This window comes from Haliotis rufescens, unplaced genomic scaffold (assembly GCF_023055435.1).
Source record: "Haliotis rufescens isolate VD_foot unplaced genomic scaffold, xgHalRufe1.0.p SCAF_13, whole genome shotgun sequence".
NCBI lineage: Eukaryota > Metazoa > Mollusca > Gastropoda > Lepetellida > Haliotidae > Haliotis > Haliotis rufescens.
Window position 1 is genome coordinate 6,670,043 of NW_025963813.1, and position 24,735 is coordinate 6,694,777.

General features: G+C 37.7%; 2 protein-coding genes across 4 annotated transcripts in view; both read left to right on the forward strand.

The window, feature by feature from the left end:
- The first annotated feature begins 1,563 nt into the window (after positions 1 to 1,563).
- LOC124119762 (nucleolin-like) lies at positions 1,564 to 10,758 on the forward strand. Its single transcript, XM_046482397.2, has 5 exons — positions 1,564 to 1,720; positions 4,520 to 4,657; positions 5,316 to 5,480; positions 6,983 to 7,100; positions 7,879 to 10,758. Exons 1-5 carry the CDS (start codon positions 1,664 to 1,666, stop codon positions 8,124 to 8,126), a joined length of 726 nt encoding a protein of 241 aa, XP_046338353.1. The 5' UTR covers positions 1,564 to 1,663; the 3' UTR covers positions 8,127 to 10,758.
- Positions 10,759 to 15,967: 5,209 nt separating this feature from the next.
- LOC124119737 (phosphatidylinositol 4,5-bisphosphate 3-kinase catalytic subunit beta isoform-like) overlaps positions 15,968 to 24,735 on the forward strand; it is a 54,392-nt gene continuing 45,624 nt past the window's right edge. For all 3 annotated transcript variants that reach the window (XM_046482369.2, XM_046482370.2, XM_046482371.2), the window contains exons 1-2: positions 15,968 to 16,113; positions 19,269 to 19,416. In XM_046482369.2, coding sequence (XP_046338325.2) covers positions 19,279 to 19,416 — 138 coding nt within the window. In that variant the 5' untranslated portion in view covers positions 15,968 to 16,113; positions 19,269 to 19,278. The remainder of the gene's footprint in view (positions 16,114 to 19,268; positions 19,417 to 24,735) is intronic.

A 24,735-nucleotide genomic window follows, 5' to 3' on the forward strand; every position in this document is an offset into this window, starting at 1 on the left:
TATATTAATATACAATGATGCACTTCTGTATAATGATGTAACTGATACAAACAAACAAACAAACATGGTCTTCATAATGCTTTTCTTTCAGGAACAAGATTCTTCCGTGCTCATCAAGTTAAATCCTCTCCATCATATATTCACCTACCTACCAAAATGGCAGTTGTTATTTTATTGATAAATGCATGATGTTCAAGTTACTTTGTGTGTGGCCAAAGAAGGTTGAATATCAGTAATTAATAATGCATAAAATGTGTTTTAGAAAAGCGACAAGAAGAGTAAAACCTGACGTTTCGGAGAGCTGGAGGTTACATGTCATACCAAAAGACGTTAAGAGATAGTACTTGTTGTTACTCTGCCTGGAGCTCGACATGAAGGGGGCTAAAAGAAGGACTGGTCGGCTCGGAGTCAATATACTGTGTTTGAGTAGGGTATGGGCTTAGTACCCTATATTATTAGGTGTTGTATGGCAGTGCTACTATTTTGGGGCGACTCGTTTAGGCTACTGTGTTGTCATCTATGTATGTTTATGTATGTAGTGTCTGAAACTTCACATAAAGAGGATGGGGGCGGGGGATGGGGGCGAGAGAGGAACACTTCTTTTCTCTCCTCCCCCATCCTTCCTTGTATTCGGTCCATTACTTTTGTCTATTGTACGCGTATAATACACTTTATTCCATATATTTGAAATTAATTGTAATTTAATATCGATCATCTCTGATATTTGATGTCACATCAAAGAGACTATTCCATCGAATGAAGATAAAATTGAGGTATCAGTGTAAACTAAGATGAAGATGACATACAGTAAACTACGGTTATAACGAACTCAAAAGGACCACTAACTTTAGTTTGTTATAACCGTAGTTCGTTATAAGCATATATACAGTATAACAATAGCAAATAGTCGGGACAAAAAAATCAGTTCGTTATATCCGTTAGTTCGTTATAAGCGTGTTCGTTATAAACGTACTTTATTGTAATTGGATTGTAATAATTTGCAAGATATACGTTACGTGTATATGCAGCATTATTCATGATCAATAGATTACATATTCCTAAAACAAATTCACTGATAGAATTTGAGTTAAATGAAAACCTTTTTATAAATACATATTTAGAGATTATTTCGAAATTATACAAAGAAAACAAATATCACTTTGCATAAAAATTGATAGTATGAAATACATATGTTATTAAAAATATTCTTAGAACAACGAATATGTCAATTTTGCACGAAACAAACATGTTACTGTGAACATGACAACAAATACAGAAGAGAGAGTGAAACCCAGTGCAACTTTACAAAGCAAAACATTGGCTTTGATACGAATAATTTCTGTGAAAATCGCGCTTAAAGAGCACAATTTTTGTTGATATGCCTTCCGAATTCATCAGTAGAAAAATTCCCATACATGGTGTTGTTCAGATAATGGTATTTTATTCTAAATTTTCGAATTTGCTGAGTGATGTTGAATATCGTAGTCGGTTTGTGTTTTTACATTCCCGCTTCCGGGTTGCTCTCGATCATGCTGACCAATCAAGAAGCCGGTTGCCTGACACGTGACCACGCCTTCCTGACTTGGTTGCGGCTCTCCTCGTGGAAATCGAGCATATTTCGTCCTGTATTCGGCATCTGTTTTTTGCAAAAAGACATCTCAAAATGACCGACGCAAAGCCCTCGCTTGCTCGTGATGGAACAATGCAAGTGACTGCAAAGGTGGGTTAAAGATTTCGACCGGGATTGTCCCAAAATCGGCGTCCAAAATCAGGTGCTTTTGTTCCTTGAGACGCCATAGATTTCGACATGTTTGAGAAATGCAGGGGTGACCTACATACCCGCATTTGGCCACCAAATACCGAAAACTAAGAGATGAATTGGCAATATTAGGATTCTTGAATAAATAATCTTTATTACTGCGAAGTTTTGTTTCTTAGTTTTCATTCCTAAGGATAATTTTGCATGGACGAATTTGCAAGTTGTCAAAATTCCAATATGGCGTCTTATATGTGCAAGGTCATGTTTGCTGGTCATGTACAATCTTGCCCGGTTGTGTATTATAAAGGAAGAGCGCTGTATTCGAAATGTTGCTTGAAAGTATTGTGCAATCACTGTTTAAACAAATGGACATACTCGTATACACTGTCAACTCCCATGCCAACATTCCTCTATTTGAAACCACAGTGATCACCAATCCAGAAATTTCGTACAATTTTCTAAAGTAATTACATATATAGCAAGACGACGTTATTATATCGTGTCAGATGGTTTCGTTCGTTTGAATAAGGATCTGTTACCATATCAGGTGTCATTTTGAAAGCATAGATGTTGATTGTGTGTCTAAAGTCTGAAGAATACCACTCAAATCTGGATGTGGTGATTTAGGTGATTTGTATTTTTGATTAAGATTTAGATATAGTACAGACTTAGGTTTAATAAACTTGATGTTCTCTTTAGCATATGAAAAGGAACTGTTCCTACTGAAGTTCCAGAACAAATATGAGTACAATGGCTTTAAGTGTCTTGAAAACATGAAGCACTATGAACATTAATCAGTGAGATGTAAAACATGCCAAGGTTTTTTTTCAGTCACTCAGATTGAGAAAAATATTGTTTTCTACCCTAGTTATCTCAGGTCTTATCAAATATGTGTGGAGGATTAAGCTATAATAGTTATTTGTAAGTCTTTAATTGCTAAAATTTGGTAACTTGACATTTAGAAGCATTTGACAAGGGAAAGATGCAGTGACACTTTTGTGCTTAACTTGGTTAGCAAGTCATGTATTTGTTGTCGCAGACTTTCAGTGTCAACCATTTGTGGGTTCTTAGAAACTTAAAACAATTATTTACTCGTCTAGAAATCTGAAATTCCTGTTGTGAGATACTCGCTTGTTTTGTTTCACTAATCTACAAGATTATGAGTATTCTGAAGCTATTTTTCTTTCAAGTCTAACATGATGCCTATCGTCAATAAGTCATTAATAACTCCAAGCTTTGGCACAAAATGCATTTTTGGTACAAATATTTTGAACAGTACCATATACCGTACTGTGACTTGTCAGAAAGTTACTACATATGAAAGTGGAGTAAAACACCCCATTAACCCAATTCCTGTTGTCAGTAATTTATTCACCCAAATCCAATTACCACTTTGAGGTAGTGTATTCTGTGATGTTTGTACCAAGGGTCCGGTTGGCTTTTTTAAAGGTTTTGTGTACATTAAGATTAGAGCAAATTTTATACCAGATGCGCTAGGGAAGGGCAGAGCTTTCCTGGCCCATGGTTTGTTGTCTTAGGGGTGTGGCTCAGCTTCTACAATAGACCATGGTGCATTATGGGCTATTTTTACATTAGAGAAACTTTTTTGCCCTTGGTGAAGAAGCGTCGCCCATCAGAACTTGAATGAATTGATACATTTCGTCGGCATTTCAACTGGGAAGTACTTTTTGGATAACTGGTTGTTAAAGCAGGTTTGATGCAGTTTTCTGTTTTGTTGTGAACCAAATTAATGTGTTCGAAATGTGAGTGGAATACTGTTTTGCTTTTGCAAAGCTGAATCAGCACTTTTGTGCTTAGCTAGCCTTGTGTATGAAAAACACTTGGCATTGTGATTTGAAGTGCGAACAGATTTTTCTTTTGGCTTTGTTGTGAAATATGAATGATACTTATTGTTTATAAAGAAGTCACCACAAAATAGTTTCATTCTTTTATAAATATGTCATTTCAGAAAAACACTGAGGAGACGTTTCTTGTATATCAGGGATTTATCTAGGGAATTTTTATTAATTTTTTTTTCAATATTGAGATTATAGTTCAAAGTTCTTATTTTCTTAAATCCAAAATTAAATTCAATCTAATGAACTAAACATTAAAGCCTCTCTGTACCTCTTTATCAAAGCCCCGACCAAACAGGTCAAATTTAGTCCATAATGCCAAGGACATTCTTTTGTGCAATCTACAACTTGAAAACTACTTCATAGGTTATTTTCAAATTCGGTGAGCACTTTTTATACCTATAGGAGAGGTGCAGTGCGAAGTTTGATTTCCATATTATGATTTTCTGAAACAATACAGCTTTTTTTTCTTTTCTTTTTACTTGGATTATTTTACTGAAACATTTGTGTGACCTTTAACTACTCTATGGATTCTTTTCAAATTTGGGGTACAGTTTCTACACCAATAGGAGATGTGAGGTGTAAAGTTTGATTTCAATAAGTGGATTGTCTAGTGAAATACTGCTTTTTCATGTTTTGAACTTATGTTGGGGGTATCAGCAAGCACTGCTCATGTTTTGTCTTTTTACCCCTTTTACAAAAATACTCATATTTTTTGCTATTTGTGAAATGGGTGTTGAAAGGCAAGGACATGGGATGTCTAGCAGTAATTGCAATTTGGTCATTTGTACTGACATTGGCTGCAGATATCAAATATCAGCCTCTTAGCATGTCTAGATGAATCCAAACATATTTGTGCAAGAAATTATCAGTTTTTTCTATGAATAATATTTGTACTTTTCAGGAGGGTATTGATTACCTTGAGTCAGCTGGACACGACAAACTGCTCAAGCTTCAGGGACTGAAACCAGAAGAAGACGCAGCATCCGGCTCCAACAAATCTGGGCTTCCCCGAGATAGCACTATGGCAGTTACAGCAAAGGTATGTCGGTGGAGGGTGGGGTGGGCTTAGGGCAGGCATTCAGGGTTGAAGTTAAAAACTGGCACAGGTAATGAGTGGCCCATCCCAGTCGACTGACGCCTTATAAAGTTCATGCTAGTAAACAAACTGTAAGTGACAGAAGATGTAAACACTGGTAACAAATTGTCTGTCTCGAGCAGAACAAGTGAAATAAGGCTGGGAAGGCACAAGGGATGAGTCGGATGTCACATGATATAATGTGTAATGACAATAACAATAAGACTCCATAGTTACATTACTTTCTGACTGCATGCATTATGTTTTACATTCATATGTTTGAATAAAGATTAATTAAGGTTCAGTGTATACATCGTCAGATGGTTTCTGCACATATCTCAATTTGTTTTAACACTGCACGGCTAAAAAATTCCCCATTGAAACCTACAGTGGTTTTCCAGGTAGCATCAGGTAGTAAAATCTATTGCATGTATGACATGAAGTCACCTGGGGCAATATAATTGTATGTTTGGATTCTTGTTTTTGAAGAAAATAGGGTCATGATCCAACAAAGAGAGAAATAATGGCCTAATACTAACAGTTTCATTTATTTGGGGATGACTGGGCAGCTTATGTAATGCAAGTTGTGTATCAGCTGTCATTCTAAAATGTTCTCTTACAGGAGGGTGAGCAGTTTCTGGAGGCAGCTGGAGGAACCGTTGATGCAGATGCTCTAACTCGAAGCCAGCAGAAGAAAATTGAAGAGATCCAGAGTGAAACATCTGAAGAGCCATCACCAAAGAAACCTAAAATGTCAAAGGAAGGAACAATGGCTGTCACAGCTAAGGTAGGCATATTCAGGCTCTAACTGGGTTAATCATCCAAAAAAACAACAGGGGAGGTAATTGGCGTATTATCTCCCTTGATGGTAGTTCTTTGAGGTAACACACAACCCAATGTTTTCCCATAGACTTCTATAGTAACATTATATATTTTTTTAAATAATTAAGCATTAAACAACTATTACCTGTACATGTGTGCACAGTTTGTCCTCAGAGCAGCAAAAAAAAAAAAAAAAAAAGTGACCAGCTTAGTCAGCTTCTTTTCCGAGTACAGGAAGCTAAACTCACCACCCCCAGTTCCGCACCAAATGTCACCTTATTGAAAATATTCCTGGTCACATTCAGCATAAGTCATCATTTTGAAAAAGACAGTACTAAATAAAGAAAAACATGGTCATTTTTAATAACTGGATTGATGTACATTTAAAAGACATAAAATCTTACACAATATCATCCAATCACTGCCTGCAGATATCATCGATCTCCCTACGAAAACCGCACTGTCCCAACTGGTTCTGATTTAGTGTGGTAGAACCTTGAGTTTCTGCCATTTTGTAATCCTAGACTGGATGTCATTATTATATATAAGAGAAAAGGAAACATTCTTTGGGCAATGGTGCCATCAAAAGAAATATTTTTTAATTAACACATGTGGAGCAGACTATTGTCAATAAACGTTGTATTAAGAGCAGAGTTAAATGGTTTTGTTCCTCCCTCCTCACTTTTGAGAAATATATCCATCAGAAAAATGTTTTATGCAGCTGAAGATAAGGGAAATGAAATACAAATGAGATAAGGCGATGGAAATGACTTTCCAAAACTCTGTTTGATGCATGTCATTGATCCCAATTGTGTGGATCGATGCTCATGATATTGATCACTGGATTGTCTGGTCGAGACTTGATTATTTACAGACCGCCGTCATATAGTTGGAATATTGCTGAGTGTGGCGTTAAACAACAAACCAACCAACCAATCTTTCCAAAACTAAATCCTTTACATCTTGGATATTAAAAAATGACTATTAAAACGCTGATGGCATTGTTGATTGTGTGCATAGGAGTCAATAGTTTCAATTGTCGCAATAATAAAACATCAATTATTCATGAGACATCTCATTAAATTTCTAAACTTGCTGTTTGTTAATTACAATGTCAGATTGGAGTTACTTCCCCTCGATTTTAGTAGTGACAGGGACGAAAACCGATGATTTTGACTTTGGCAGCAGTACTTTCATCCTTTCTATTACATTGGTTAATATGATTAACAATCCTTAAAGTTTGTTTAATACAATTACAATAGTGAAAATCGTCTCCCCAACTATATACTATACCTGACTCAGCGTTAGCATAGTTTTCAAACCTTATCATTCTGCCTTGTGCAATCATAAAGATTCTACGGCTTAGTAACATTATGTTGTAAAATACTTTGATCTTGTGAAAATTATTGTGTTTTTGCTAAGTTTATCCCTTATTTAGGTTATTAATTTTTTGATTTTTCTTGTCAGGAGGGTAAAGATTTGCTAAACAATGAAAAACTTGGTGATACAAGACAAGAGACCAAAGCACGGAAAGGGCGATCAACACCCAAGAGAGAAGGAACAATGGCGAAGACGATGCAAGAAGGTTTGTCAAGCAGTTTGTCAAGCAGCCCAGTGTTCTCAAAAGATATATATATACACAAAATATTTCCACAACAAACTTTGTCAAACGCTAGATGACAAAAATACAAATGCAATCTCTGACCACATGTAGCAGTTTTTGTTTTGGGTCAGTGATCGACAGACATTTCTGGCCAAAAAGGATTTTAATTCATTGATTGGAAGGTAAAGCAGAGGTTTAGATATCATGTCTGTCGACCCACGAAGATCCAGGGTAGAATAGATCTTCAGAAACCCATGCTTGTCATAAAAGGCGACGAACGTGGTCAGGTTTGCTGACTTGGTTGATACATGTCATTGTGTCCCAATCGATGCTCATGATGTCAATCACTGCAGGGTTTGACAAATGTCTTATCTACACACAAGCCCACTGGTCCAGTAAGAAATAAAAAATTCTGGCCCAGATATTAAGTTACAAATCCAACAGAAATTCAGAAATTTAAGAGTGCAAACACTTGCCAATATAGTTAAAGCCTTAACTCAGTGTTTGATTGGTCAGCAAAGTGTTAATTGGAATCAAGGGCAGATAATTTGAGATCCCGGAACCAGGGGAATGGATCCATGGGTCAATGTGTGTTTACTGAAATATGAGCCGTGGAGATTTAGAGGATGAATACACGCACATCCTACGACATTACAACTTGCAGTAGGATTTTCTTATGTTTCCTGTAGAGAATAATAATAGTGAATAATATAATTGATGACAAAATTCATTTTCTTCAGTGTCGCAATTTGTTTTGCAGCAAAATCGTTGTTAGGTGATGATGACCTCAGTGGGGGTCGAAGGACAAGGTCACGTGCACGAGGGGCCGCTCCACCAGCAAAACCACCAGTGAAACGAGCAGGTACGATGCAGAAGACCGCGAAGGATGGAAAGGAATTTCTAAACAGGTCAAGAAAGAGCAAGAAGGAGGAGGAGGAAGAAGAAGAAGACAAGGAAAGCAAAGATGAGGAGGAGGAAGAAGAGGAGGAGGAAGAGAAGAATGAGTGAGAAGTAAAGTTCATTTCGCAAGACATCAATCCCAGTTTTCATTTTCATCAGACTGAAGAGAGCGAAAGAGAGAGAGAGAGACATGTGAATCATTTTATTAACAGAGCAGCCAATTTAGATGTTAACCTGAATAGATGAAGAATGTTTGTCTTTGTTTAAGCATATTTTGATCATTCAAAAGTGCAAATTCTTATTTATCGCAATGATAAATAATGAGATTTCTTAACAATTGATAGATGTTTTGGACAGGTCTTGGAATGGATCATTTTACATAAACCAACCAACAAATGATTCATTTCTGAAACAAAGTTATTGATCAAATGTACCTATAATCATTTACATTTTAGTTCCATTGGTTCAACAGGTGAAGTGCCATTTTCATACATTATCAGAATGTATATTTAACTCATTGATGTCTGTTCTGTTTGTAAAATGAATAATTCTCGTACATTGGTTTAACGGCAGCAATTGATAATAGATGAATATAATAATGGTATCTGTTAACGGCTTGTAGATAATGTTATTATCACTAATAAATCACTACACAGAAACTGTTTATTTCAATTTTGACATGTCAATCAAATGCTGTGTATATGTCATCAGTCCCTGCTATGTAGATATGCATCATTCATATTGGCAGTGAGTGAACGTGGTGGCTGAAAGGCGATGGCATGTCGATTTCAATAGACACCTGTTTGAAATGAACTCCAGCACCACTGTTACCATGGTTACCATTTGTTATCATTGACTTTTTATTAGAGCATCAATGCATAAGAAATGTTCATGTGTTCCAAAATCTGCATTTGTTTCGCAAGTAATACTTCTCAACATTATCAACATATCCTTGATGGCATTATAGTACACGCATATATACACAGGTCTTTCCTTTTGAGAAACAAACCATCTTCATGCTTTGGGAACATTTGAATTAACACAAAGGCAGTTCATTCAAATCAATATTTATGGATCGATGAGTTAATCGATCCATCATCAAAATGCATAATCACACTCTGTAACTGGTTTTGCAAACTGTGTTCAATGTTTGGCCTTTCACAGCCTCAGCCATCTTGTATTCATCCAAATTCATGGCCATTTTACAAGCTAACATTACCTGCAATTTTAAAACTCTCAAACCTTGAAACGATTTGTGTTGTCACAATCTTTGTATATGGATTGTTACATAGGAGTGTTAGTCTTTTATGTAGATGAATTTGTTAATGATATAGACTAGGCAAGACTGTATGAGCGCAAATGTGTCATGCGTTGATAGATTTTGTCGAACGTTTGTGATGTTCATTTTTTAGAGACGCTGACTTACCATGGATATCTTTTGCTTACTATGGGCGTTTTTAGTGGTATTTATGTAATTTTACCTATGCTGATCAGACAACCCCTTCAAGTTGAGATATTTTACTCTTAATAAGATACCTCTCTGTGTGAAGAGTAACGATCACCTCAGCGCTAAGATCGCTTTGTACAACGGCACCCTGAGGACAACTCCATGAGGCCTCTTTTGGTAAGAACGACTTCGGGGCTGGTACGAGCGAGTGAAACGTTCAGACCACCATATCTGATTTCTGTACTGAGAAAATGAAGTAAAAGGACAAGTTCCAGATGTAGTTGTGTAAGAGAGCATCTTTTTATTGTTATGGATATCTTATTCTTCCTGTTGCCTTGGCACCATGGCTTCAACACCAAAAGGTACTGTCGAAGGAATATTTGGTGTTCTGTGGGTTCTCTTTTGTTCAAATGAAAAATTTCAAATCAAGGTGGTAAGAAATGAATCTTTAGAAACAGATGATGTCGAAATGGTAGTTTACTCAATGTTTACGTGACGTGACCTCCAATCATCACACATAGAGAATAGTATCAGAGTAAAAATCTGAATTTTATGTAGTACAAAAGCCCAATAGAATAATATGGTTCCCTTTTTATGAATACCAGGGGAGACCAAGGGGGGACTTGAGCTTGATATACTTCTTGATATATTCTTGCGTGCAGCTGCAGTGAGTTTTACTACCAAAGACTTGTATACGAGTGATAATATTAACTAGAAATCATTGTTACATTGTAATACAAAATTACAATATTGTGACCGCAAGGATACACTTTTCCTTCAGGTGAGATAAATTTTATTTAAATTGTTGATTTTTTTTTCTAATTTATTTCAGCTCTATTGAGCACGATATTTCTGTAGCTTGCTGAATTTGGTTTAGTTTGTTGTGAAAATGAACGTCTAACAATCTTTATCACAATTAATTGTTTAGGTATATACAAATGTTCTATCTATTGAGCAAATTTGTCCTTATCAAAGCTGCAAAATGATATTTGTGTCTTGTCTTACTGTAGTAAATGTTACTTTCATATTTTAGATTTTGCATTTACACATTTTACTAAAGTGTTATCTATATATATGCTAAAACTTTCCTTTACTTCAATGTGATTCTTTTATCATAAGTCCATGACTGCCAATATGATCCAACTAGGACAACACTTCATAAGGGAACTGTGTCATTTGTGTCATAATGTTTCAATGACAACTGTCAGCCATGAGGAAGTGTTCTACTTTTGTATCAAGATGTGTATGTTTTGTGACTGAGAGCTTTGGAAATAAACATTTCTTATGTCAGTACTGTACGTGTTATTTTAAATTTTGTATCTCTTATTGTAGGGGCAGTGGGGTAGTGGTTTCAGCGTTCAGTGAACACAAGGAAGGCACAGGTTCGATTCCCCACACGGGTACAATATGTGAAGCCTATTTCTGGTGTCACCTGTCAACTCTTTTACTTTTGTAACCTTATAGGTTTTGGGGAATGATAAAATCCCTCAAGGGATAAGTGAATGGTCTTTCGTTATTCAAGGGTGCCAGTGCACTAATGTACATGTTCCTCCTTGAATGTAGTAAGCCCGCAAAACAGTTGTTGCTTTTTTCATGTATATTTCCCCCATCCCTAAAAGGGGTTGAAAGATATCTCTCTGCGGGTTTTCTTAAGGACATTGGTGTGTCGGGAAACGAAAGGCAGACATAAACTGATGCCACATAAAAAGTGCAATATTCAACAGGAGTGGTATGTTGAAAGTACACAACATTAATCAATGGTTCTTTGTGCATTCTCACTCCATGGCACCATGCTACTGCTGCTGGGGAACTGAGGCAAGTTTTGACCCAAGTTTCTTTGCATATAAGACAAAATAAACTGATGTGCTGAAGAAAGTTGCTTCTATTTTTGACGAAAATTAAAACAAACATGAAATGGTTATTCGATGGTGATGTGATCAGGTATTGGGCGATAATACATGCATGTCAATGGGTATCTGGCAACAGGTGATGTCTCAAGGAACATGGTGGTCGCAGTTTCAGGGAACACAGTAATGACCCCATTGAAGCAGGTATTGTCATACCCAGTTGGTTCACTCATGCCAGACATTATCAATTGCGAAATTGAGCGCCAGTGCACGCGCAGACTTCATGGATAGCCATCTGATGTTATTGGGAATCCGTTACCACTCTTCCTTCTTTGCGGCTTTAGCTGTTGACGGTTCTTTGGTAGATGACGCCTCCTGATCTGTCCATCACCACACCACAAGTTTGTTGTTTAACGCCGCACTCCGCAATATTCCAGCTCTATCAGGGTGGTGAGATATGACTTTGGTGAGCGAGCTGACCGTGGAAGAACATCGTGCACAGCCAGGATATCCTGAGTGTTGTCTGTTGATGTTGGCGAAGGAATGGTAACATCACGGTTTGGAGAATGTCATCGCTGTGTACCTTGCCGTTGAGGTTGCCACGGATGATGACAAAATATCGATACTATACTATAAAATATCGAATATAGATATATTGCAATTGGTAAGCACTTAAAGTCAATACATCGATTGTTAAATCAGTTTCCGATCAATAGTATCGAATTCAGTTTGGAATAACGATCGTTTCGATTGTATTTACCATATCAGTAAAATAAATGCATTGCTGTTTAAATTTGTTTTTCTTTTTGATCATGAGTGGTAATAATTTACACATGGCATTGTGAAAGTTTCTTTTTCTTAAATTATTAGGGAAAAGAAAAAACAAATCAGTCGTATCTCAAACTTAACTTTATATTTGTTGTTATGGTTTTCACATTCAAAGGAAACTTCAGTTCCAAGATTTAATTTAACTCTAAAATCCATCTAAAATGATACACTGAAAACTATCGATATTTATCGCAATAGTTGCTTGCAATATCAATAGTTATCGCAATAGTTGCTTGCAATATTAATAGTTATCGCAATAGTTGCTTGCAATATCAATAGTTATCGCAATAGTGATTTCCAGACCAATAGGGGCGGTCGGTTAGCCTAGTGGTTAAAGCGTTCGCTCGTAACACCGAAGACCCGGGTTCGATTCCCGACATGGGTACAATGTGTGAAGCCCATTTCTGGTGTCCCCCGCCGTGATATTGCTGGAATATTGCTAAAAGCGGCGTAAAACCAAACTCACTCACTCACTCCAGACCAATAGTCACCCCTACCTTACCTCACGAATCCTTCTCTTAACCACCAATTTTGTTGACCACCCCTTGGAGTAGAATGGAACCACAGCAAGCCATGCTGTTCGTAAGAGGCGACCAACTGGTCTGTCAGACTTGGTGACTTGGTTGATAAGCGTGTCATCGTGGACCGACTCATTAACTTAACCTGAAATGTGAACTTTGACTGACCTTAGATATATAGTGACAATGGCTGTATGATCATAGCTTTGTGACCCAAAGGAAAACCTTTCAATTGTGTCATAATATACTTCCATTGCACACCAAATACGTCTGTCCTTTCTTTATTCATTTATGGCGATCGCACCTTTTCCTTTGTCCCTGAAACTGAGGGCACCGGTCTCCCACTCGAACTTGATTTTTTCACCAACTTTCCAGGGCCCGTTTCAGAACGCAGCTATTTTAATTAACGTCAGGAAAACTCCAAACCGACCGTTTAATATTTTAACCAGACGTTAGTTAACCAGCCGTCAAATTACTGATGCGGGATTAAATAGATAACAATAAGGTTAGCTGACACGGTGAAGGTTTAACATATTGGTTAAAGCACATATTAGGTTTAAATATTATCCCAAATTCCTGTGTCGTATCGAATATTGTCCGCAGCAGCATCGTTGACTTTACCGCGCTTTTAACCAACGGTTGACGATAACCATGCTTTGATAAAACATCATAACCATTTGGTTAACTGGAACGGAGAGTTAACACTGACGTAAATTAACGGCTGGTAAAGAGTTAACCGGGTTTTGAACAACCGGGTCCAGATCTTTCAAGCTCCGATTAAAGACACGCCTTTTCAAGTTCGCCTTTTGTTGATTGAAATGAAACCTTTCGTGCATTCATGCGCTATGGAAGGGGACTGTAAATGTGCATCAGACGGTTGGGATAGAGCTGCACCGGTGCTGGCTACTTCTAATTCCCATCGAGACCTTCCCTCTGGTCCACTATAGTGAATACAGGAAGGTCGGCGGTTCGATCCCCAGCCGCATCATACCAATTTGAAGCCTTTAAAAGATGTTACCTGTTGTTTCCCGATTTGGCGCCCGACATTATAAGGGGATAAAACAATGGTTTGGCCGGAGTCAGTATATTGTGTCATGGGTGAGGTTTAACTGCGGCACAGTTTGTTTTGTTGTTTAACGCCGCACTCAGCACTATTCCAGCTTGTATGACGGCGGTCAGTAAATAATCGTGTCTGGACCAGACAATCCAGTGATTGACATCATGAGCGTCGGTCGAGTCAGTTGGGATACAATGACATGCATCAACCAAGTCAGCAGGCCTGACCATGCACCCGATCCCGTTGGTCACCTCTTACTGTGAGCATGGATTGCTGAAGACCTATTCTAACCCGGATCTTCACTGCATGGGATGCGGCGCGGTATCTCGGTGGGTCCAGGCTGGACATGCACTCGGACTCTCTATCTATCTATTTGTTTGTTTGTTTGTTGTTTAACGCCGCACTCAGCAATATTCCAGCTATATGACGGCGGTCTGTAAAATAATCGAGTCTGGCCCAGACAATCCAGTGATTGACATCATGAGCATCGATCCACGCAATTGGGATCGATGACATGTATCAACCAAGTCAGCGAGCCTGACCAGCCGATCCCGTTAGTCGCCTTTTGCGACAAGCATAGTCGCCTTTTACGGCAAGTATGGGTTGCTGAAGACCTATTCTACCCCGGAATCTTCACGGGTTCGACTCTATCTAATCTAATGCGCTAGACTCAACAATGTCATTGTACTCATGTTTTTTAATAAACTGACGGGTTAACGAAACTAAACACCCATGTTTGATGGTGATTAAAAATGAAACAAACAAGAAACAAAGATGGTTATTCGATGGTGATATATGTCATAGTATTATTATGCTTCACCAATGGAGTATCCGAGTCAAGCAGGTATTGTCATGACCAGCTTAATATTTGAGTGTGTACTTTCTTTTCCCATGCCCGACAGGTTAGTTTCTAATTTATAGTTGTCAATTTTAAAGTGTTTTTTTAGTTTTTTGTTTTTTTGTTTGATTGTTTGTTTGTTTAACGCAGCGCTCAGCAATATTCCAGCTATATGACTAAATAATCGAGTCTGGACCAGACAATCCAGTGATTGACATCACGAGCATCGATACATCAACCAAGCCAGCGAGCCTGACCACCCGATCCTCTTATACATGTCGCCTATTACGACAAGCAAAGTCACCTTTTACGGCAAGCATGGGTTGCTGAAGACCTCTTCTACCCCGGAACTTTTATGGGCCTTAATTTTCTTAGTACAATGACCATACATGCTGAGGTTTATGTTCGTCTTGGCTTTCTCTTCAATATACTTGAAACAAACTTACAAAATACAGGAACATATTCGATCATGATTCTACATATTTCACAACCTCCGAGTGGGTACGTGTACAGCGTTCGCTCGCTCGTCACGCCGAATTAAGGCCTGTGTTCGATTCCCAACATTGGCAGGCTTACAATCTGTGAAGCCCATTTAGGATTTCAAGTCAAGATATATGGATGGAAAATTAAATTGCTAAAAAGCAGGTAAAACACTAGAAGACACTTTGTTCGAAATACAGTGCGTGCCAAATTTACAGTTAAAACTTCTATAGCATGGTTAAAATAGTTCCCGGTTTCAGCACGAAGAGTACACAGAAACATCATCTCAGCAACAGTTGATGTTTAGTTTATCATATCCATCCAGTGATATGTAAACTGAACAAAATGTGTCTGAAAAAAGGGTGCTCGCACCCCACAACCAACGTCGCACGCGCCTGTGTAGTATATCTATAATCCTGGGATTCAGAAAAAGAAGCGATGGTGCCAGTTGATAAGGGTCATGGACTGTACAAAATATGCTGATATACGCATGTCGTTATGGAATCTAGCCGCTATATTATAATATTAAATCAGAAAGATGTGGGTGTAAACACTGCATGGTAAATATAGGCCTATATTCACCGACAAAATATTGCGGACATTTCTTCTTATCCATGCAACAGTAAACGGAAGCAGATCAATTATGTAGTAATATTGCAAAGTATGGTGTGCAAAAACCCTTGATGGCTGTTCCTGTGCTGAGACTAAAACCATGTGCTATCTGCGACATATCAGCTGTTCGAGCTAGATTTTGAACTGTTGTGCTTTCCGCGGTCTGCAAATTGCGAAGTGCTCGAAGGCGTAGGATTACAAAGAAAATATTTTTTATCACAAACGACAATTTCAAAGATGCACATGTTTACAAAGAATGTGATACGCCTGCTTCAACTCATCAGCATCAATATTCAGTACATGATATTTGCAGTTAATACATGTTCCAGCACGGGGACTATGTTTTTCGCGCGTAGTGAGATACGACACGATGAGTTATCACGTCCAGGAAGTAAATGGAAATCAGCACAAATCGTCATCAACAAATATGTCAGAAAGTGCGGGTAGAAAGGGGTGGTTCTCACGTTGGTAAGTGTCCACGTTTATCCAGCAAATGGCAGATGGTGTGTGGGTGTGCTACACAACGATCATTATATGTTTATCATTTGTGTCACTTCACATGTTTCGTTATCAACTCAGAATTTCGAAATTAGAAAGTTATACAGTTATAACTTATATTGCTCACGAACCATGCTTCCTTTCTACTTCCCCGTTTGAACAAAAGTAATAATTTATTGGAACTGACATCCGGGAATTACATGTTTGTGGCCTATTTAGAATTATGATCAATGAATTATGATTGTCGAGAACCCGAATCATATATATATATGTCCTTGACTGGCTATTGAACTGACCACTATAAGTAGGCCTAATATTTCTAAAACTTTAATGTATAAAATAGGGTTGATTATAACGTGGAATATTACTGTTGCAAAAGTAGATCAATGATGTTGCTCAATAGTGTATTATACGATACAAAAATTATAAAGTGATTTGAGGTTACAGCATATATCGTGGGATCATGGGTTTTCAGTCATCATACGTTTTTTTAGACGGTCATCTTTATCACGACTCGTGCTTTAACAGTATACATGTCAACTCTCATGCATCTCGCGTGAGTCTCACACATTTATCACCTATGTCACGCTCACACGCAAGGTTGGGAAATTCTCACGCATTCATATTAAATGTAGATACAAATATAATTTTTCAGAATACATGTTCTCTAAGGCCATTAAAATGGTCTTAAAATCATTCAAAACCAGCCCCACCAGGGCTTAGCCCTGGACCCAGGGGGGTGTGCAGCCCCTACATCCTGGCTTCTCAATCATTTAGACATCCAGGGATTGATAGCTATGTAACAAGACAAATTTGTTATGGATGAGCAACTTCTTTAGTACAATTGGGCGACGTTTCGGTGTAGATCTAACACCGTTATCAAGCAAATGATGACCATGGGTTCGAATCTCGGTTCGCCAAGATTATGTTTCTTGGTTTGTCAGATCCAAACCCGTGCTCATGGGTTTCACCAAAGTGATAAACGCCTGAGACCTGTATCACTTTGGGCTTTCCTCCCACATCAAGCTGGCCACCCAGGGGTAGAAACTAACAGTTTTTGTCCACTTGTCCTTACAATGATAACATACAGCAAAACCCTTAAAATGGGCCAATTTCTACTAGTCCTTAGGATACCTTCACTATTGGGCAGTTTGGTAAGGACTACATGGACAAAGTTTTATACAGGAACAGGAAGTTCATTAGTTTGTTTCACAAAAATACCATATTTACCATAATAAAAGCAATGTGCACTTAAAAAATTTAAAAGGAGGTGGTAGGGTAGCTTAAGCACTTAATGCTTCAAGTGCAAGTCCAACAGTCCAATCCCTACAACAATGTTAAAAGCAAGATAAGTGATTTTTTACGCTCCTATTAATAGAACGAGGAAATTCATTTATCCCCCATGATATTAGTCATGTTTGTGATGTGCATGTGTTCTCTGTGTGTAGAACATGTTGAAGGTACAAGATAAAATGGGGTCGGTGGGTAGCCTAGAGGTTAAAGTATTCACTAATCATACCAAAGCTCTGGGTTCGATTCTCCACATGGGTATATGTGTGAAGCCCATTTCTGTTGTTCAACGCCGTGATATAGCTGGAATATTGCTAAAAGCAGCATAAAACCTCACTCACTCACTCATTCCTATACACCCACTCACGTGTAAAATTGAAATACCGTATTTAACCTAAAAAGCACCCAGGGCGCTCTCAAAATCAGAAATAGGTTTTATCAGACTTTTGAAAGATCATAAATTTTGTGGTTTATGCTGACAGCCTGAAATGTTTATATACAACAGAAATAATTTTTCCAGAATTTAATTGCCCATAATTAAGCCTGTTAAGGGTGCATATAACACACAAGTGCGTATTATACATGAATAAATAAGTCTTGTGTACATTGATCAATCGGAAGGGGTGCTAATTGGGATTGTTCACTAGCCAATGTATTAGCAATTATCGCTGTGGGCGCTTATTAGAGCAGGGCGCTTATTACGTCAAATACTGTAAGGATGTCTGAGTGATTTTTGCAACAGTCGGCAATATTGACACACTGAGCCTGGTTTCACAATGTGACACTGTGACTAGACAATTCCAGGGATCAATAAAAGGAACTTGATTAAACTTGCTCCAGGTGCATGTTGACGAAAACCTAGTTGCACCAGACAAAACCAGGTTTCACTCTGGTCCCAAAAGTTATCAAAGTTGAAATGTAGGTGCATGAACTAGTCTGAATTAATACAGATTCAGATCTCTTGATGACTGCGCCACGTTTGTCATGATTTTAACACAGTTAACGAACCGTAAAGATCTGGGTTAGAATCGGCCTTCAACAACCCGTGCTTGCTAAAGAGGCAACTATGCTTGGTGTAAAAGGCGTCAAACGGGATCGCATATCATCATATCTCATTTGCGTAGGTCGTTGCTCATAATGTTAATCACTGGATTGTCTGGTCCAGGCTTGAATAATTACAGACCGCTGTCATATCGCTGGAATATTGCTGATTGTGGCGTTAAATAACAAACAAACAAATGTTATCAACCTCTGGTTTACCTTGGTGAGATGATATATCTTGTAGATTGCTGACCGTCGCATAAAATAACATTTCCTAGCCTGCTCTTAAGATAAGCAGCTGGTGTTGGAATGCACTGTGAAATGTATATCTGTTTGTTTGCTGCTTCACGCTGACTAAGCAATATTTCTGCTATATGACAGTGGTCTGTAAATAATTGAAACTGGCGCAGACAATCCAGTGATTGACATCATGAGCATCGATCTACTCAATTGGGATACAGTGATACAGTGATGCATCAACCAAGTCAGAGAGCCTAACCACCCAAGCCTCCTACGACAAGCATGAAAAAGTATGGTGTCCGGAATAGAATCGGTTCCCAATCAGAGGAGATTGATGGCTCATGACTTAGTTGTTTGGTGTCATTGTGCCTTGATGGAGTGGGATGTTGCTCATGATATCTACCACTGGTTTGTCTGGTCCAGACGCAACAATTTACAAGCTGCCATGATGAAGATGGGTTGTTGCCAAATGTGGTTTTAGAAAAACATTTACTTGCTCGATATCATATGTAGTGAATGTAAACTAATGTTCAGATTTGATTACCTCCCTTTAGATATCCCATAATGCCACCTATAGTGGTGCTGGCGGACATTAGTTCAAACCTCACGGATGACAGCCTTAGCATCGACTACCTCCTCCCCAATGGTATTCTCATTCCAATCAAAACAAGTTTCTACAAGCCGTTTGAAATCATCAAACAGGTAAGATCAGACTTAGAATTTTTAATTGTATCCTAAGATTATTCTTGAAAGACCGCCTCCATGGTCTAGTGGATAGAGCATCTGCCAGGAGAGCAGAAGGTCGGTGGTTCAATCCCCGTCTGACAGAAAGATGTAACTTTTTATTACCCTGCCTGGCGCTTGGCATTATGCGGATAAAACAAGGACTGGCTGGCTCGGAGTATGCGATGTCATGGAATGAAGTATGTTATCATGGTATCTTAGTGATTTAGCACCTAAAACATGTAATTGTCTGGACTAGTTCAAGCAGCCACACACATATTCATGCATGTCGCTACATAAGTGCAATAATCTTAAATCCCATTTCACTTCACCACTAATCCAGAAGACAAGTGGAAACCTCATTTAACAGGGTGCCGTTGTACAAAACAACATTAGTGCTACGACTGTCAAAAGTCTTTGTTAAAGGGGCACTGATCTAAAGCAATTCCCCGGGACTGGTTGTTGCCTTGTTATTGTTTTTTCCCGTGAGTATCAGGATGATATAGCAGAAACCTAGACTAGTTCGCGACCTGTGCTGCGCAATTCCTAAGCCCATTTGTCACTTTTATTGATAGTAAAAGGGCGTATGGTCACATTGATCAACAAAATGAAATACAGTTCTGTAAATAATAAGGAAATGTAGGTATCTTTGTGGGTAGCATCGGTAATGGGGACGAAGTTTTGATAAGTCACTTGCTTGGTACTTGTGCGATTTTTGTTTACACTATTTTGACTTGCAGCACAAAGTAAATATTTCTCCTGATCATTGCTTATTTTATTGTGTTTCTATTTTAACAGTCAAAATGTGCAAAATTTTCACTTAGTGAATTTATTAAACGCCTGAATATTCAGTTATTTTACCCATCTGTATTATTATGACAACGAATTCCAAACATTTTTATGTTTAATACCATTACCAAGAGACTGAAAATGTTATGATGAAAAGCACATTTCTATATTGTTTGTCTTCTAATCCTACATGATAATCTATTGTGATGTTTTTATGCCCTTTTGATCGTCTTAATCAATTTTAGTCAATCTGTTAAAGAAATGGACAGATTTCTCAAACAGTGATTAAAAACAATCAATGTATTTTCTGTTAATCCTTTGATGACTAGGAATGATACATTGATTTACAAAAAAGTAAATCAACTGATCATTCATCTCCTGCTGGGCTGCCATGTGCATATTACATAACACACATTTCACCTCACTTCAAACCTGTATTTAGGTTGAATAATTACCCCAGACACGATAAATGCCTTTGTCAGGTATTCTGAGTGGTGCTACCACAAATTATACCTGTAATAAATTCATTAACTGAGCATCAAGTGAATGACAACACAAGTTTTGGGTTATATATATGTACCAGAAAGCATGGATGACAACAAGGGAGTAGTATTCGTATTATCGACGCAATCAGAAATCCGAAAAAGCTTTCACTGCATGGATACTTTTTTAAATGATTAAACTATAACCATCAGGGGTATTTCCAAATGACAACATCTGATGAGCTCCGCCGTTATTTTTGGATTTGTTTAGGCTGAAGAAATTAATTAACATGCACCCTTTGTCGAAATCTTTATAGATCATGGTTAACCAATCAGTGTTCAAAAATGAGTAAAACAAATATTGCCTCCAAGTTTACTTAGGGACCTTGCAGACGGTAGCCCAGTCTCTTGTCACGCTCAGTTGCGTTGCGTATCATCCGGGTACTCACGGGGGAAAAACAATAACACAGGCAACAACCAGTCCCGGGGAATTGCTCCAGATCAGTGCCCCCTTAAGGTATGGGAGTTGCGATCACCTCAGCGTTAAGATTGCTCTGTACAACGGCACCCTGGTCCTCAGGGTGTGTGGCTCCTCTTCCTAGGTCTTTGATCAGTCTCTCCGACCAAATATCAATGTTTCCTCATTACTGCATGCAGATAATCCATGAAAAATGTCTTGATCATGTTGATCATTCCTGCTGATTCGTTTTCTTTCAACATTGTCACAGTGATGATGTGTCATTTTCATTTCATCATCAGACTTTTAGGGGGGCTGGGACCCCATCTGAATCCCTGGACTTGACAGTAGGGCTGGGACATGACACTGAGAATTAAACCCTCAAATGCTCCCAGTAAATGAAGACTACCATCAATGGATTCTTACTTGTTCTTATCACAATTTATTTGATTCAGTAGTCTTGGGCTAGCAGACAAGCATGATGTTTTAAGGCAGTAAAATGTACATTTAATCTGCAATGCAATACACATTTAATCTACATTTAATCTGACGTGATCCACCATGTTCACAGTGTTGATCAGTCTGTTTTGTAATGTTGTCAACAAACCCAATTTTGTCAATCCAGACGTAAATGTTGATACATACTTTAAAATATTTGATTGTAAAATTTTACCCATTTTGCTATATGGTGCACAAATATGGTGTACAGAAGTAAGAAAAAGCATTGAAAGTATACCTACTAAATTTTGTAAATATACTTTGAAAATAGGATACAAATCTTCAAATGCTGTTGAATAAGGTGAACTTGGAAGACCGAGAATGTATGAACATGGTGTTGTGAGAATAATTAAGTATTGGATTAAACTATTAAGAATGCCTCTGGGTAAATATCCAAAACATTGCTATTTCATGCTGTGTAAACATGATGAATTAGGTTATAAAAATTGGGTTTCATATGTAAGATATACATTGTTTAGTTATGGTTTCGGTTATGTATGGTTGATGCAAGATGTCGGAGACTGTGATGGTTTTATTTATACATTTAAGGAAGGAACAAGAGATTTGTTTATGCAAGAATGGTCAGATTGTATATCTAAGTCACCAAGGCTAGATTTATATTGCACTTACAAATCCTTACAACAACCTGAAAAATATCTATCATCGATTAAGACTGTCAATTTAAGAAGATCTTTAACAAAATATAGATGTTGTTCAAATGATTTTAAAATACATAAATATAGAATGTCTGGTGACCATGACTTTGCTGACAGTCTATGTACTTTCTGTAAAGAAGACTTAGATGATGAATACCAAGCAGTATTTATACATCCAGCTTATACTAACTTAAGGTTAAGGTATTTGCCCTCGTATTATTATCAATATCCTACCATGCACAAGATTGTATTGTTACTCACAACAAATGACGACAACATTTTATTTCAGCTAGCTCTTTATTTAGATAAAATGTTTAAACTTAGAAATTCCAAAGCCAATATTAACTGGAGCACTCTGTCACAATATGTCAAATATTATCCAACCATCTGTACTATTGGCCTCATGACCAGACTATACAAAATAAATGCTGCTCTGTTCTGTTCAATTTTGTCAGCTGTTTTTGTAAAGATTTTAGTCTTCACAGATTGGGGCAGTTGATAGCTTGCTACCATCTTCATGTTGCTGGAATATTGCTGAACACTGAGGCAAGGCAGTTAACTTACTATATATGTCCATTTTCCACCCTTGCCCAACTAGGCTGGAATTTTGTGGCTTGATCGTAGCTCCACCTGTGGCTATTACGAGTAATGTCCTTTCTCTGTCCCCATTGACCAATCAGATTCCACTTTTTATATCACTTTCAGTTTCATAGCCAAATCTCTTTTGCTTCTCTCTTCAAACATCCAAAATTGGCATTCATTGATGTTGTTGAATGGACTTGATAATCATGAAATCATAGCATAGAGTTGAGGATGACTTGTATGTCTGCTAAACCAAACCAATTTGTGATTGCAATTTCCAGCCTGTGATTATTGTAATTCTGTGTTATCAATCTGTTATTGAACCAATGGCTGCCAGCCACCATTGATTCATGATATTCAGAAGTCGCAGTTGTTTGTTACATCTTTTTTCCATGGTTGTTTATTTCAAGTTTATTGCAGGCTTCACCACCTTCTCAACAACCTTCCTTGAATCCCTTCCCCTCCTTCCATCCCTCCTCCCCAACTGTCTTCATGGTTTCATGGATATTGAAGCCCCTGTCCCCTCCCTCAGCCAACCAGGATGTCCTTCTCATCCCATTTGTGTAGACTAGGGCTGCAACGAACACACTATGAGGCCAATACGATTCATATCACGAATGTAGGGTAACGAATACCAATATTAATTCATAAATACAACAAGTCAGCAATTGATGTATTTTTTGTTATATTCAGTGAAGCAATAACGACATAAATTATTTGACATGGTTTGTTAATTATTAATATATTGCACATTTTTGCTGCATGTAACCAGGTACTAGTATCTGCTCAAATGCAACAAATACCAGTGACCACATTACTGTCAAATTAAATATTATAAGAGTGTTGTTTTTGAAGAAATCTATGCATATAATGTGTTCTTATGGATATTTTTAGGTACAGGGTATGTAAATGCACATGATTGCATATTCATATATATTCGATTCTATTTGCGATGAATAACGAATTCAGTTCATGAATTGATACAGTTCGATTCACTGAATACACAAGTGAATCATATCAGCCCTAATGTAGACTAACATTGGTCCCTGAATTGAACATATTTATGGACAAAAACAGTTGTTATTTAAGTTATGAAATATAATTTAAAGGAGTCCAGAAACTCTCTTCATTTTCAGATACTGCAGTTATCTAGAAATGCTAAATATTATAGATTTGCATGGGCTGTATTGGATATATTTGTTTCAGGGTCTGTATGACAGACTACCTTGTCTGTTAGGTCTGCTGATAACATGTCAAAGAGGCCAGACCATTTTTTAATCTTTTTTCTCTGATGTTGATTGTGAAAACTTTGGTTGGTTGGTTGGTTAAAAAATTAATCTTTTTTAATATTTTTAAAAATTAGTTGTACAAACATGTTGTCAGTGATACACATGATTCCTCTACAAAGCCAGAACATTCGTTATTAATATCAACATGATCTGGGAAATGCTTTATTCTCAATTGGGAATGTCTACTGACATTTGCTGCAGACATGGGGCATTTGTAATGTTGATATCCTGGTAACTGTTGACAGAAACAGAAAAGATGCTTTTAGTTGACCTTGACCTGTTACACGATCAGGATCTGTAAATATACTCCCCTCACGCGACCACATGTATTGACCGAGAATGAGGAAATGAAACGACTAGTTACTGTTTTTTAGGGACGTATTAGAAACTTAATCGCATCTTGAAAACATGTCCTGATGAGAACAAATAACAAATATGCCGTGGTATACATTGATGTTGTCAACTGGACTTGATATCCAAAGACATGATAGTATGGAGATGAATGTATGTCTGCTAAACCATACCAACTTGCGACTGCAATTTTA